Raw genomic sequence first — 15,823 nt, forward strand, 5'->3', positions numbered from 1 at the left:
CGCTTAGAGGAGGGCAACCCGGAGGCAAGACCTCGACCTCCCGCGGTGCTCCTGCAGTTTACACCCCACATACACACACACACACACACACATAGAAACACACGCACACACACCCCCCGCCCTTATGAATATTCCAGCTGAGAGGGGCTATATGACGGTAACATCTCCCTGAAGTCTCTTCTAATCAGCCTAAAACTGCAGTGTGATCACAGAGAAGGCCTTAAATCGATCAGATATAAGCTATCAGCAAGAATTATCGAAGCGTGAGGCGAAATCCTAATTGAGAAAAGCGTCTGGCTCAAAGGCCTCTGTGTGTGCGACGCAGGGAGGTTTTGATCCATGCAGCCAACACTGGACTCTTTTGGTGATTTTTCCAAGAAAGAAAAACACAATATTTGAATACGATAAGAGAAAAGTAAAAAAAAAAAAAAAAGGAAAGTAATAAAGCTACAATGGACGATCGTTAATATAGAAGTTCACAACAAAAGTAACCATAGCCTACTTTTCGTAAATTAAAAAGTAGCGATAAGAATAAGGTTAACCTAATTTAATGAACCCTGTCCCATTTGCTATTTCGCTACTTAAAGACAGAAAATAGTCCCTCTTACCAGGATTGAACGTGGGATAATGCTATATCCAAAAATAAATACGTAAAAACAAATCTCGGATAATGTACATTTAATATACATAATTTAGTCAAATGTATAGTTGCTTATAAATAAAATAACAAAAAAATAGTCTCAGAAGGTATATCAGAAGCAATAACGACAACAAAGCCCTTAAATAAAAATGTATTTTGTTTAATCACGAAGTGTAAAAAGAAAACTTTAACTCCATAATTCATATTAATAAGCAGCAATTAATTATTTAGTACAAAGTTTATAACACACTTTTAAGGAAAATGGCCAGACATTTTTTTTTTTGATCAACCATTATACTACTATGTGTATTTCAGTGACCATGTGAAGCAGCAACTGGCTACTGGACAGGACTCTCTGTATCTGACAAATTTACTTTATGAAAAGTTATAATATTCGACAGATAAAATGATGGAGACTCATAACGTCTTTATATCTGCTTAAACCAATTAAGAGTGTGTTTTGAACTATTTACAAAATGTTCAAATAAAATGCTTATCGGGGGGATGTAACCTCTGCTTTTTTATATTTTTATGATATGAAGGTCATTATTGTCCCTCTGATAAGGTAATGCAGACTTTCACAGTCATGCTGGAATAGAGGATGCAGGGAGGTTTACACACCAACCATAGTTATGAACACACACCTACACAAACACACACCTGTGAGGTGACCAATACAACCCGTGCTTTGTGTGTCTGCCCTTTAACCCTGTCCAGTATTATATATAAAAAATGTTGGTATTTACACAGACGTCCACAGAATTCCTGTCTCACCGTTTTTTCCATCCAAATTTTTCTCGGTAACCATCTCTGAATTTCCACTCATACCTGCAGACCAACACCAATCACCTTAGATGTCACGGTGCGGGCTGCATCCAATGGGGTGACGTGTTTAAGATGTGAGGGGGGTAAAGAGAAAGAGCATGTGAAGAGAAAGGCTGTTACAGAGATGTGTATTTTTCCTAAAACCAGTTTGTTTTTTTTATCCTCCATGAAGGGTGGAAATAAACACCACGTTGTCCTGGTCTTGTAGTTGGTAATCCAGCTCCCCCTGAGGTTAAGAAAACACACAGAACGTTCAATATCCAAACACCTCTATAGAAGTCAGAGGAGGAAAAATACTCCTGTGTTCCCCATGTTCTCCAATCAATGACAAACTTTTCATTTCATTTACATCCTGTGTTGCGTCCTGTAATTGAATCAATGGATTCAAATTGAAGCGTTCAGTCTGTGTGTGCATGTAAATACATGTTCAGATATATGAGGCCCCAAGGACAAACTTGTCCTGCTGCTGCGTTTACATTACATGAAACATGAAGTGACTTGGAGAAAATGAACAATCTTAGTGGCTAACCTTCGCACACACACTCATCCTGCTCCTGTTTGAACACAGGCATTCCTTACGTAGCTAAGAGAATATATGGATGAATACATAAACACAGCTGAATGCACGATCCTCCATCATATTACACTAAAACTGTACATACTGAAAACAAACAAGCTAAAACGCATAAAATAAAAATAATGCATGTTTTGATGTCTGCAGAACCCCCACCCCCTCACACACCCCCTCACACACACACACACACACACACTATCTGACATTGAACGTGGCTCCCAGTGCTCACCATTAGCTCCCAGTCTGCATCATTGATAAGCACCAGAATCCCAGGTCTCCTGAGGGAAAACACATGGCTACGGGTCAGACACATTTCCCAAAGGTAACACTGACTCACAAGCAAACGTTTACACACGTGTATAAAAGACACAAGACAGGTAGAGCTGGAATGCCTTCACAGATATAGAGAAAAAAAAAATGTAACATTTTATTTCACATAAAATAAATTGAAATGATTTTCTATTTGTTAAACAAATAGAAAATCAAGAGAAAACACACCCAATTTGAGATGCATTAAAATACAAACACTATAAAGAGAGGTTTTCTAAAGAAAATGTGAACAAAAAAAAAAACTGCTTTCTGAGGTATATCCTTTATTTTGTCTTCGAATGTAGCCTTTAAATCTGCAATCACAGCATATCTTCATTATGACTACTGATAACTTTCAACAATTGTAGTCCAGCCTCTTTTTACGGACAGAGGTTATTTCTTTGTAACATTTCAGATCGAAGCAATGCATTTGCTCTTAAAAACACAGATCATTTTAAGAATATCTAAAGAAACGTCTAGAAATGACATTACTGCTTTTAACTGTCTTTTTGATACATTTTTACACATATGCTTGGGAGTAGTCTGGTGGTTTTTTTTAATCATCATTTGAAAACACATAATAAAGTCAAGATAAATTGTGTTAAGTTCCAGTGTAAAGACTGTTGTATTTAATTTAATATAATCACTCAGCATGTGTGACAGTATTTGTGTGTTATGTTCATGTTCACATCAACAAGGTCATCAATAGGAACTTTTGGATTATTCTCACTGCTGCTTATGCCATGCACAGTTAATCGTCTGTTTCTGAAAATATACATGGAGCATTTCAAATGTTAAATTTTAAAATGTTAAAATGATCTAAAAGTGGAGAGTGACTTTTGTCTGTCCAAATGTTACATACAGATAAAGCCTTGAAAAAAAAAACTCCTTTCACCCTCAAAAGAGGATGATGGGGAGGTAACATCAGGCACCTATGGGTTGAGTCTTAATAATAAAAAAAAGTGTGTGTGTAATGTGGATGGCGTGATAGATACTGCTTCATCTCATGCTGCTCCTCTCCACCTTGTGGACGCTTTATGACGTCAGTGAGAAAGGGCAACATGCGAGGAAGCTACAGGAAGCATGAACACACACAACAGCAGCAGCAGGGCTGTGTTCAAAAAATTACAAAGGTTTAAGATTCTAAACTAATTCCACTAGATATATTTTACATAAGAAAATGAAAAAACACCTTAAGGAGGGTATGCTCAAAACAATGTGTGCTCTCTCCATAAAGTACACACACACACCTAATCTTTAAGGTTTATAGGTAGCCTAGCTTTTACTACATTCATTGGTTTAGGTGGAGCTATAAATAGTCTTGCACAAAGGCAGAAGTAAAAGTCAGCCAGTCCTATAACACTGCTGTGAGCCCTGGACCCAAACACACACACACACACACACACACACACACACACACACACACACACACACACACACACACACACACACACACACGTGTGCGTACAAACACACAATGCACACTTGCTCACAGGTAATCATCTTACTGAAACCCATAACCTGAAGGCTACACTCTGGTTTTTTCTCCGAGCAGTTTTAAGCTGCAGGAGAAATGCTGCAGAAATCTCTTCGATGCAACGTCTACGTTCCTTTCTTTTTCACATTTTTTAAACCTCGACAGATGTTACTTCACAGCTTTTTTGATCACATCTTTTAAAACATTTTTGATAGTGACATTTTTGATCACGCGGTTGTGTGTGTGTATTACAAATCCTGTAGGGTTGTATTGATGTAATGAGATCAAGTGTATGTCAAGTGCACACACACACACACACACACACACACACACACACACACTCACACAGAGTCTCCTTGGACAAAGAGCTCAGGCCGTTCCTTCAGCAGGTTCCGTTGGATCCAGACCAGCAGCTGCTTCACGTCCCCTGAAAAACAGACACACACACACACACACACACACACAATTATCAAACACACACGCACACAGACACACATTAAAGCTCATACAGAGGCAGACAACAGAGGTCAGAGGTCTGAGGTTGAGGGTCAAGGTGCATGGTTCCAGCCTCCCGGTCGATGTGACGCGACGGGAGCACCAGGCGGGACAAAGCTGCGTATACGTGTGTGTGTGTGTGTCTGTGTGCATGTATATTTATGAGTGGAAGTGTATGTTCAGGGGGGAGGAGAGGACTCTGAAATTGGGGGGAGGGTTGAGGAGAGTCAATGGCCAAGAGCAACATTATATACCTTGTACAGAAAGAAATAAAACAAATAAAACGTGTGTGTGTGTGTGTGTCAACCTAACTGAGAGCAGAGAGCGTCAGCTTGAAACGTCATTTCCAACTTTTGAATAAATAACTATTTTTTTATATTTAGCCAGAACCTTCCCCAAAATATCTATTTCGCAAATAATAAAAACACAATGTAAGTGTCTCTAGCGGTATACTTTTTCAGAGATTTTTTAAATAATAAAATGAACAGTATTTCCACCTTAATAATAATATTTTTCTATAAAGAAGTCGATCATTAAATGGCCCTTGCCTCAATCTGAGCGTTGCCTTCATTTTCTATAAGTCTGACCTCTTCAACAATCAGCTTGACCTTGTCTCCACAATAGGTCGAGCGTCTCTCAGACCGGCTGACGGAAAGCCACAAAGGCAACGACAAAGAGAGGTTTTAGGATAAATCCCCACTAAACAAGCAATAATGAATATATTACAGTTATGGCAGCTGGTAACGTAAAGATTTAAGGTGGTGTCTGTGTTCATGCTTGGTGTGTTTCCTTGAGAAGTGAGTTTCGCCTATATACAAAATTGGAATTGTATACCAACGGTCTCATTTTGGTAGTGACCTTTTTTTTTGGCTGTGGCGTTTAAGAGTGCAGCGTGTGTGTATGATCACAGCTGTCTACTTAATGTACAGGAGGACGATGACTCGCGAGCCTCACAGCAAACGCTGGTAGCCATATCACACACACACGACGACCTTAAAATGAACAGTAACGGCCTCCTTTACTAGCCTACACTGAAATAAATTTTAAAAATGGAGTTGAAGGAGTACAAATGTATGAGGAGAGACTGATGAAATGGAGGGGAGTGAGAGCAAATATGTTTCGGAAAGCGAGAAAAAATGGAGAGCAGCAGCAGCAGCAGCAGCCGATGGAGCAGATACAGAGGGTGAGAGGACGACGGTAAGTCATCTCAAGCCAGGTGCAAGGAGAGCCGAGAAATCATGGCAGGTAGACATGGAAACACACGGGGACTCAGGAGTTCAGCTGGATGAAAGGCAGAGCTGACATCACATGAAGATGATGCAGTTTTTTTTTTACAAGAAATACATTCAGAAAACCACAGCCGAGAAAAATACTTCAATAAATCACTCTATTAGATTGTAAGATTACTGGGAAATTAAAGGTGCATTTTATTATTCAGACACCCACCAGAACAACTGTATTTTCCAGGATTATGAGAATAATTTTACAGATGTGTTACAATTAGATTAATTTGAATTTATTTTTAAATCAGGTCAACATATCGGACAAAAATGCCTGTTGTGTCATTTGCTAAATATAAGATTTCATTGTATTTCTCTTTTAATCACAGAAATGAGCTCAAAGAACAAGCAATCGTAAAAAAAAAAAATATTAACCGTACAAACACAAACATGGGGAAAAAAAACATTATCTTTTAAAATATACCCCCCCAAAAAATAAGGCATACAAATCTAAATTAAAGGCCTATCCTTCAGCATTTCAAATGGAGTTGCAAGAATGAGGAAAATGTCTTGATGCACCTGCGCGGTCACTGTGGCTATGATATGTGATGAGTGTGTTAGAGTGTGTCCGTGTGTTCATGTGTGTGTGTCTGCACGTACAGTTCCAAGCGTGTGTGTGTGTGTCTGAAACGGTGTGCAGGTTAATTGCAGTGCTGTCGGCCTGCTCAGTAGTGTAATGATAGTGCTGGTTTTTCTATGGTTCCTGGCCTCCATATAAAAAAGACAAACACCTCCCTTTGCAACACACACACACACACACACACACACACACACACACACACACACACACACACACACACACACACACACACACACACACACACACACACACACACACACACACACACACACACACACACACACACACACACACACACACACACACACACACACACACACACACACACAGAGAAGAGTTCTAGGCAGTGAATATTGACCTCTGCGGGGCTAAAAACAGAACTAATCACCACAGCAGTCATAACTCCTTCTTTGTGGTCACTCCTTTGCTCTCTCTCTCTCTCTCTCTCTGTTCTTCACTATGGGTAATTTTTCTCCACCATTACCCCTTATTCGCTCTTTCATCTGCTCGCCCATTTACTTTTTCATTTGTGCGCTCTCTCTCTCTCTCTCTCTCTCTCTCAGTCACTCACACACGCTTTAATTCTCTCATAAACCTGCTCTCCTTCCCTCTCTCTCTATTTCTTCTGTCTCTACCTGAACACACACACACACACACACACACACACACACACACACACACACACACACACACACACACACACACACACACACACACACACACACACACACACACACACACACACACACACACACACACACACACACACACACACACACACACACACACACACACACACACACACAAGCAGACACGTACAATTTTGCACACAGAAAATACAAATCTGCCGTAGCTCGATACACAGGTCGATAATAATTCAAACCTTCATCGGTTGAGATTTTACAACAGAAACAGTCACGGGACACTGTCCTTTTAATGGCTCTCTTGTAAAAGGTTACACACAGGTCTTTAAACCAGCCTGCTTTGTAGAAACGGACTGCGTAAAAAAAAATGGAGGACAATGTAAAGAAATGAGGAGTTGAGAGAGGAAAGCAGAAGGAAAGTGAAGCTATTCGAAGGCGTTTTGTGGACCAGGTAGGATGGGAGCAAAATAAGAACAAACAGACGATAGCGAGGGGGAAAATGCGTCACGCGCTCCCAGAGCATCTTGGGATATCTGCGTTGCGTGGGTGGGAAAAGATACATGGAGGGAGGGAAAAGGCGCCATTTTGACGCCGATTCAAAACCGCTTTTCTTTTGTGCGTGCAGTTTTTTTTTTTTTTTTTACCCCCTTTTTTCTTCTCCTCCTTTGGCTTTTTTTGTCTTTGTGCAATTATGACGGTCATGTGAGGAGGGGGGAGCTATCCATCTTTCTGCTGATACGAGGGGCAGAAAGTGTGTGATCCTTAGACCAGGGTGGGGGGGGGTTTGTTGTGTGGGAGATAGGGAGAGAGAGAATGAGAGAGACAGAGAGAGCGAGAGAGAGTGGGGGTGGGGTCTTTCAGTCGAGGGTCATCAATCACCGACTGGGGTCAAAGAGAAATACGAAGGATTCAGAACCAATTATATCTGCCTCCACTGCACCCCGTCTGTGTTCACACACACACACACACACACACACTCATCAAACGCACACTAATGTGTGAGGCGAAATTAGTTCGGAGCAACATTTTCAGGATCAGCAGACACACAAGCAGACCGGACTTATGATCACAATGTGTAAATCAACCAGGAAATGTTATGTCAGAACGTCTGTGCACCTGCGACATTTAAAGCATGAAAGTACGAGGCTCATTCAACGCATAGCAAACATCTCAGCTTGTACATGTACACACACACACACACACACACACACACACACACACACACACACACACACACACACACACACACACACACACACACACACACACACACACACACACACACAGGTTGGTTGGTGTAGCAAGGTCATATCTTTCTGGCAATCCCTGTTGTGGTCAACTTTTGTCTTTTTGTTGTCGTGGTAACATGAGCGCCGTGGATGAACACCCTTTGTTCAGTTAAATACAAAAGACACAGATTTTTTTCCCCACTTTTTTTTTTTTTGTTACATAACACACACGTAAAAATTCTCACACATTTATATATTTCAGAAATCTTCAATACTTCCATTTACAGCCCGTCCTTTTTCTTGCACTTAATTGTACTTGTATTGCTTTTCTGAATGACCTGTGTCCTATGGGAAACAAAATCACCCCCCTCCCAAGCAAGAATATATATGTAATCAAAGAGGAACCTGTGGAGAGCAATGAAGTATTTATTAATTGAAATATGAGCGACTGAAATAACCAAACTGCTTGTGAGCTCTGTCACCCGCACTGCTCTTCATATATCACAGAGAAAATCATGCACTTCAAGTTTAAACCCTTTAAAACCACTAATTCACACACGCATGTCAATAAGCATTACGAGTCGGCAAAAAAATTACAAATAAAGGAGGCAACAAGGTTTTGAAACAGAACAAACGGCTGCACAGTCACAGAGCAAAATGAGAAAAGGAAAACTTCAAAGCAACTGATGACAGGGACTTCCAAATGAAAAATCTATTATACTGCTACCATGCTGGTGAAAGGTCTGCATTATCAACACATTTAATAACATATTCCTGTTGTATGATAGGTTCATCTATACCTTGAAACATGTCATTCAAGACCTTGATATGGAGTATTAGTTAGGATCACGTCTTTTTTGTTCCTATATTGTATGAGCAGTTTTACTCAAAGACACATTTTTCTGTCAGTTTCATCACTATCATACATTAAAGGACAGAATCAAGTTCTACTCAGTGGAGCAAAGTGACTATTTTAAAATCCTTAAAATCATTCTCTGCAGGATGTCTATTGTTTTCAGATAATAGCCACAATTGTGTGTAATAAGGACATTACACTGGTGATTTTTCATTTTTATGTGATAAATCTCAACCAGACTTTAGGTAATGATTTAGTTACTGGAAGAAAAAAAAAAGTCCTACCATGTTGTGAAATAACAATGCCAAATGGCTTAATGCTAGCTAGTAAGAGTCTTAATGTCAGCACTAATGTTTATTTATTTATTCCAAGTGAAAGCTAGTGTTAGTAGGGAAGTGTCTGGAGGCTAAGATTAGCTACACCGACAGCTAATGAGTTGTCAAACTGTGTGTAAACTTAAAGTACGCCCCAGCAGTAGCCCTTCAGATTGTCTCTGTTTATTGTCTTTTCAGTTGCTGATCAATCTGGAATCTGATGCAACACATTGTCAAATACCCAGAGCACACCAGAGAGACATGATAACAGGAAACGCTTCTCACCCTGAGCAAGACCTCAGAAAAAATGTATCTAATGTAAATATTGTCAAAAGAAACACTTCATATCACATGGATCTCTGCGATGATACTGTCTGACTTCGTGCCACCACAGAAGAAAAAAAAACAAGGGAATCGTATGGACGTCACCGTTGCACAAAGACTCTCTCTTTATATCGATCACAGACAGGTGACAGCTGATACTCACATGGCTCTGATTGGCTTGGAAGAGTCACATGATGTTCCTTCACACCGTCAAACAGCAGCTCTGCTCCACCGCTTAACAAAAAAGGGAGTCAAATACATCAATTAAGAGTGTGCAATTCATGACATGTGGCACTACCACCCTAAAAGAGAAATCCTTTCTGGTGGTTCTACAGGATACGTGTTTGTGTCTGATGCCTGAAAGTGACCAATGAGCCCTCGACTTTTACTTTTTAATTTTAGAGGTCCAAAGTGAACCGTTTATTCTTATTTTCGACTATAATGGTAGATCAACTGAAGTAACAGGTCTTAAGTAAACATATACGAAACCCATTTATTCCTCGTTCCATTTCTCTGAGTGTGAGGCAGCCGTATAGACAGATGAATTAACGTTTGAGTAAGTCAGGTGTGTGTCTTAAAAGGAACCATTGAGACTAAATGGGAGGTGGTTTTGGCTTTCGTCACAAGGCTTAAGCAGCTACAGTTGTTCCTCTACACCTCTGCTTGTATTCATATCACAGAAAATGCAAGACATTAAAACACTATTTTTTAAGTTTATTTTCTGTGATTAAGTATTGATTCATATCTGCTCCTGGTTATTTTATCCATTCATCTGACGAGCAGTTTTCCAGAAATAAGGCAACAGTATTGAAGGTAAGTTATCTATTTATTTCCTGGACGAAATGAAGGTAATTGGGTCGGAAATGTTCGTATAAATATTACTTGACGAGTGTGTGAGGACCACAGTGCAGTTGTTACATCCGATGCTTGCCTGGAGTCATTTTTTTTTTTTTCCCTTTGCATATCTGCTGACCTGATGTGCACCAGCTGACAGACAGACACTTTCTAAGAATAACTCGAACATACTCGTTCTTTTCATGAAAATGATTGGACCCTATTGGATATCAAAATGTTAAAAAAATAGCAATGTATTCTAACATTGTACCCCCCCCCCCCACACCCTGCATAAAGCATTACAGATGAAACATGAATCTGTTTTTATTTTATCATTGTGGGTTTTTTTTTCTTCTTCTTGAGACTTGATGTTCATTCCTGTCTCAAATCAGGTCGAGTCCTTAGGGAGAGATGTGTTAAGTAGGGCGACTTTTACAGCAGCCAATTCCTAGTTAGGTCTCAGGTCCTCCTGTTTGTGATGAATCAGACTTGTGATGAAGTCTGAGCTCTGAGGTTTTTAATGGAAAGTGATTTACTTGCCTTTTGTAACGTTATATCAACTTTAGTTATGTCATGATTTGTTCTGTTTAGTTTAGTTTTTCACAGTTATATGGTTTTATCTTTTAGATCTCATTCTTCTCTGGTGTTTCCCTCTATGTTCTAGTGTTTCTTGACTTTTCATTCTACAGTGTCTTCAGTGTTTAATGTATTTATTTTGTAGTTGTCCTCAGTGTTTCTTGTCTTGTGTTCATTCCTTCCTCTGTGTGTTTCCCTCCAGTGTGATCAGTAAGTAAGTAACTTCCTTCCTGCGTCGGAAACCAGGACAGATAAGACGTGTTGTTGGGTACGGACTGATTTACTCAGTATGAAATGTGTCATTGTCTGCGCTTCATTGACTCAGAAGATGTTTTAGTCAGTCAGCGAACAGAAATGCACACCAAACTGTGTGGCTTTCATTAATGCTGCATGACAGTTCAGAGTTTTTCCAGTTCTGTAGACAACACAACAACCTCTCACTCCCCATGTTTAAGACCGCACGCCACAACACGACGTGGTGATGTCTGAATCATAAACAAACACAAGTCCATCAGTCGGCTAGCTTTCCCTCTGATTCGAGGTCTAATTTAAATAAACGAAAACTTATGTCGGCCAAATATTCAAACGCAGCGGTCGTTTAACATTTTGTCCCCACATAACTTGCGACCAGAAGATAAAAACAGGCTGACGAAACTGTTAAAAAAATACTTTTCAATTCGCCTACCCAAACTCCAGATGAATGCTCAGGGGCGCTGCCATATTGCCGGCACATGCAGGAAGTATTGGAGGAGTGAAGCGGAAGTGACGTAGTTGGAAACGGTAGTTGGAAACGGCTCTGCTTTTACCAAATCACCAAAATGAGCAAGCTTGTCACATCTTCTCTTTCTTTCTTTCTTTCTTTTTTCTTTCTTTCTTTCTTTCATTCTTTCTTCTTTCTTTCTTCTTTCTTTCATTCTTTCTTTCTTTCTTTCTTTCATTCTTTCTTTCATTCTTTCTTTCATTCTTTCTTTCTTGTGTCTTTCTTCTTTCTTTCTTTCATTCTTTCTTCTTTCTTTCCTTCTTTCTTTCATTCTTTCTTTCTTGTGTCTTTCTTCTTTCTTTCTTTCATTCTTTCTTCTTTCTTTCATTCTTTCTTTCTTTCTTTCTTTCATTCTTTCTTTCATTCTTTCATTCTTTCTTTCTTTCTTTCTTTCTTTCTTTCTTTCTTTCTTCAAGTTGTCAAAATACAATTTCCTTTTTTTCCTTTTTATCAAGTAGCCTACATTGCTTACACACAAATATTAAATAAAAGTAGTTTAAAAGGAAAAATACCCCAAAGTTTGCACACTACTAGTTTTTGATTTAAAAAGGGAATATCATAATTCTGATTTTGTTCTCTTTTAAACAATTTGCTTACATCAATTGGCTTTCACGCCCCACCCCCCTTAAATGAAAAGCCAAGGAACCTTTAATCAAATTCAATTAGATTCAAATTCTAAATCTGATTGTTTGTATTTATGTATGTATGTATGTTTTACTTGAACATGTAAGCATTGTGGACTTCTGTTATTATTATTGAATTTGCTCTACACAGTGGTTAAACATTGATTGTGGAGCCTTGCAAATAATAACGACTTAAATCCAAAGTCAAGGTTAAGATACTTAAATTGTATACAGCAATATGCCTTCACACAGTAAATGTGCATTTCAATGTATTTTTAAAAAGTGCTTTAAAAAGATACATAGACAGTGAAGCTGATAGGGGGAACATGGTGGTAAATAATGAGAAGTCAAAGACAGTGTGGGACATAGAAAGTGTTGACCTATAGGTTTAAAAGTGAAAATTGGCTCATATTTTGGAGGTTTGATTAGTTTTACAGGTTTGTCCTCTGTGAACAGTTAGAGCTCTCTACTTCACTGAGCAGGTTCATGGATTGAAAGACAGTCAGAGATGTTTATTTGGTTTTAAGCAATTGAGAGATGTATGGACTGGCTATTTGTGAATTTGTATTTTCTCAGACTTTATTTTAGAAAATAATTTTACTAGAAAGTCATTGGTGTACAGCAGCTGCAGCCGCTCTCTCCTTCTCTCATGCACTGTGCATTTGCAAGGCTGCATGATTTTGCACTGTGCCTGTCAATATAACAGTGTGTATAAGCATGGCATGAGTGTGTGAATGCACATCTGTCTCTCTTGATCCCTCTCTCCCTTCTTATATACATCCTCAATCATACTGGTGACAGTTCCAGTCCCAGTACACAGGGGCTGGAGGGGGGGGGGGGGGGTTAGGAGGTTTGAATTGCAAATCCGCAGCCTTCTGTTGGCGTCCAAGCCTTAGCGGGCCTTTCCCTGCCTTCATTCATGTGTTAATGAGGAGTCAGTGCAGGGGCAGATAGACGGATCGACCAGGGGCCTGGCGTGGGGTGAGGGAGGAGTGAGGCGTGGGTGAGGCATGAGGCGGGAAAAGAGTCCTCTGATGGCAGAGGGGCCGCAGTGGAAGTTCTGATAAAGACATGAGGAGAACCATTTGTGTTTGGAGTATGAGGAGTATCGTCACTAGTGAAAACAGTCCTGGGGAGAGCTCAGAGGGAGGTAAAGGGGCAGAGGGTGGGGTGCGGGTGGGATTGTTATGGCTGTACGATTCATGAGTGATCCAGGAATGATCACACCATCACTGGGTGTCACATCATGTTTGCTAAGCTGGTTTGAGGTTTATGTAAAGCTGTGTATGGTACGCCTTGGCTCTGTTGTCGGGATTTCTTTTGCTTTTTTTATGTCTGTACGCAGCAGGCCTAAATATAAATCAGTCAAAATTATTTGTGGTTAAAGAAAGAAAACAGCTGCAATCATTAATTCCTACTGTTGCATTTAAACTACAATTTCCTCACCCCGGACTGAACTCACTAAAAATCTGGTAAAACTTTTGAAAAAAAAAGAAAAGAGTAGTGCATAAGTAGTGTTAAACTTTGTCCCAACAAAATACATTCCAATCGATATCCTACCCAACCTTCAGTCTTTCTCACCACAACTTCTCATACCAAAAGTTGTGCGAGAGAGCTTGAAATCGTAGAGAAATAGGGATAACAATAAAAAGGGAAATAAAAAGCCAAATCCAAGTTTTAACTGCCCCCTTCCCCATGATATCTGCCTGAAGATGGATGTCAAAAGTCAATGTTACGCTGCCAGGAACCAGCTATAAAGCAGCCGGGGTCACACATGATCAGATGACAATGACCAACACAATGGATTAGCTGTAAAAGGACTGGGGGGAGAGATTAGGGGTGAATTGATGACGCTTGGCGGGCTGGTTGGCTGGCCTGGGAGATCTTGGGTCTGTTTCAATAAGGAACATAAAGAGGTGAAATTAACATGTACCATGATACCAAGCAGAGAGAATCCTCTTAGAGATTACATCCATAACATGTTACGCCTATGGAACTGTATGGGAAAGGGAGACAAAGAGGAGAGCGAATGATACATTTTCTATTGTAGTAGAATATGGGGCATCGTCTGTTAAATTCTATTGTATTTTGCTTTGTTTGGTTCTTTTCATCATCTCGGTAACAGCTTTTTTGTAAGTCACTAAGCAACATTTCTCCTACGTTCTGTTTATCCTAGAAGATGTCTCACCTGAAATAAACTGGACCCTCCCCCTCATTCAGTATAACAGCTGCCAGGCCCCACTGCTGCTTCCTTCATGAGGGGGGTAAGCAGCAAGTATTCCTGCAACATCTGTGTTCTAGTGCACATAAACATACACATTGACAAAAGCACGCGTTGATACAAAAAACACACGCATGCATACATGGATATGCCCATACACACACACTCACACACACACACACACACACACACACACAGTCCATCTGTCTTTGTCTCCCTCCCACTGCCATCTCCGTGGGTCTGTCTATAAAAAAAATGTGTGATGCTTCCGACGTCACACATGCTCAGTGCACTTTCACATCAACACATGATACATTAGATTTCGGTGCATTATTATCACTAATACGCAGCTGTTCATAATGGAACACAATGAGAATAAAGTGCCTGTCTTTTTGTTAAGTAGCTAAAGTTTATAGAACAGAGCATGAGACATGAAACTAGTGGACTAAAAAGAAAGAAGGCTGAACCAGGCTGTTTATGACTGCAGTTTTCTGGATGAGGAGGAACTGCGCTACAGTCCTATAGAAAGGTCAGCTCGGGTTTGATGGTGAAATGCTGCCACCTACAGGCGAATAAAATGTATTGCAAGTGGTTAACAGGATGAGTCCCTTCCATTATATAAATCCATTTAAATTGTTGCTCTGCAACTTCATCATTAAATAGTCTGTAATGTGTATGACTAAAAACATGAGCCCATATTATAGCCTAATTTCGTTGTACTTGTACAGTTACAATGAATATATATTTTGTTATTTGCTTTCATCATCACTGTTTAATTTTTCTAGTACTAACTACTCTCCACAAATCCCGAAACAAGACCATGTGTGTGTTAGTCTGGACAATAACGTGGTTATTATTTAATAAAACAGCAGGGTAAAACGTTGTTCTTGTTTTAGAAAATATTTAATAAAGAGTAGATTTGTTTGGCAACGACTTTAGCCACATACTGTATGATGCTACAGGTTGTATTTAAAGTACAGTCAATATGTCAAAGCAGTGAGTGTGTGTGTGTGTGTGTGTGTGTGTGTGTGTGTGGGGGGGGGTGACTCAAAATAAACTACAGCTACAACTGAGGAAGAAACCTGTCACCTTGTGCAATAGTTTAGCCTAATGTTGTGTTGTTTGATTGTTTTCGGACAACTGAGGTCTAACTTAAGAGTTTTTAAGGTTCATAAACACATTTCCATGGAATCTGATGAGTAAAACAAAACTATAAAAAAAACAGACATTTTTCCAACTGAATCTAATTGTTCACGATGCTG

At 39.7% G+C, this 15,823-nt stretch overlaps 1 protein-coding gene across 1 annotated transcript; it reads right to left on the bottom strand.

Moving 5' to 3' along the window:
• Window positions 1–784: 784 nt before the first annotated feature.
• Window positions 785–11,728, bottom strand: urm1 (ubiquitin related modifier 1). The gene is made up of 5 exons (XM_020638065.3): window positions 11,643–11,728; window positions 9,711–9,781; window positions 4,171–4,252; window positions 2,269–2,317; window positions 785–1,691 (listed from the first exon to the last, which is right to left on the bottom strand). Exons 1-5 carry the CDS (start codon window positions 11,675–11,677, stop codon window positions 1,623–1,625), a joined length of 306 nt encoding a protein of 101 aa, XP_020493721.1. The 5' UTR covers window positions 11,678–11,728; the 3' UTR covers window positions 785–1,622.
• Window positions 11,729–15,823: the final 4,095 nt, after the last annotated feature.

Source organism: Labrus bergylta, chromosome 17 (genome assembly GCF_963930695.1).
Source record: "Labrus bergylta chromosome 17, fLabBer1.1, whole genome shotgun sequence".
Classification (NCBI taxonomy): domain Eukaryota; kingdom Metazoa; phylum Chordata; class Actinopteri; order Labriformes; family Labridae; genus Labrus; species Labrus bergylta.

Excerpts from the sequence above, each read along its gene's own strand:
- urm1 (XM_020638065.3), bottom strand. The coding sequence starts at position 11,677 with ATGGCAGCGCCCCTGAGCATTCATCTGGAGTTTGG. Across the intron at positions 4,253-9,710 it reads TCCAAGCCAATCAGAGCCAT|GGGACGTGAAGCAGCTGCTG; the intron begins GTGAGTATCAGC and ends TCTGTTTTTCAG. Across the intron at positions 1,692-2,268 it reads ATGCAGACTGGGAGCTAATG|GGGGAGCTGGATTACCAACT; the intron begins GTGAGCACTGGG and ends TCTTAACCTCAG.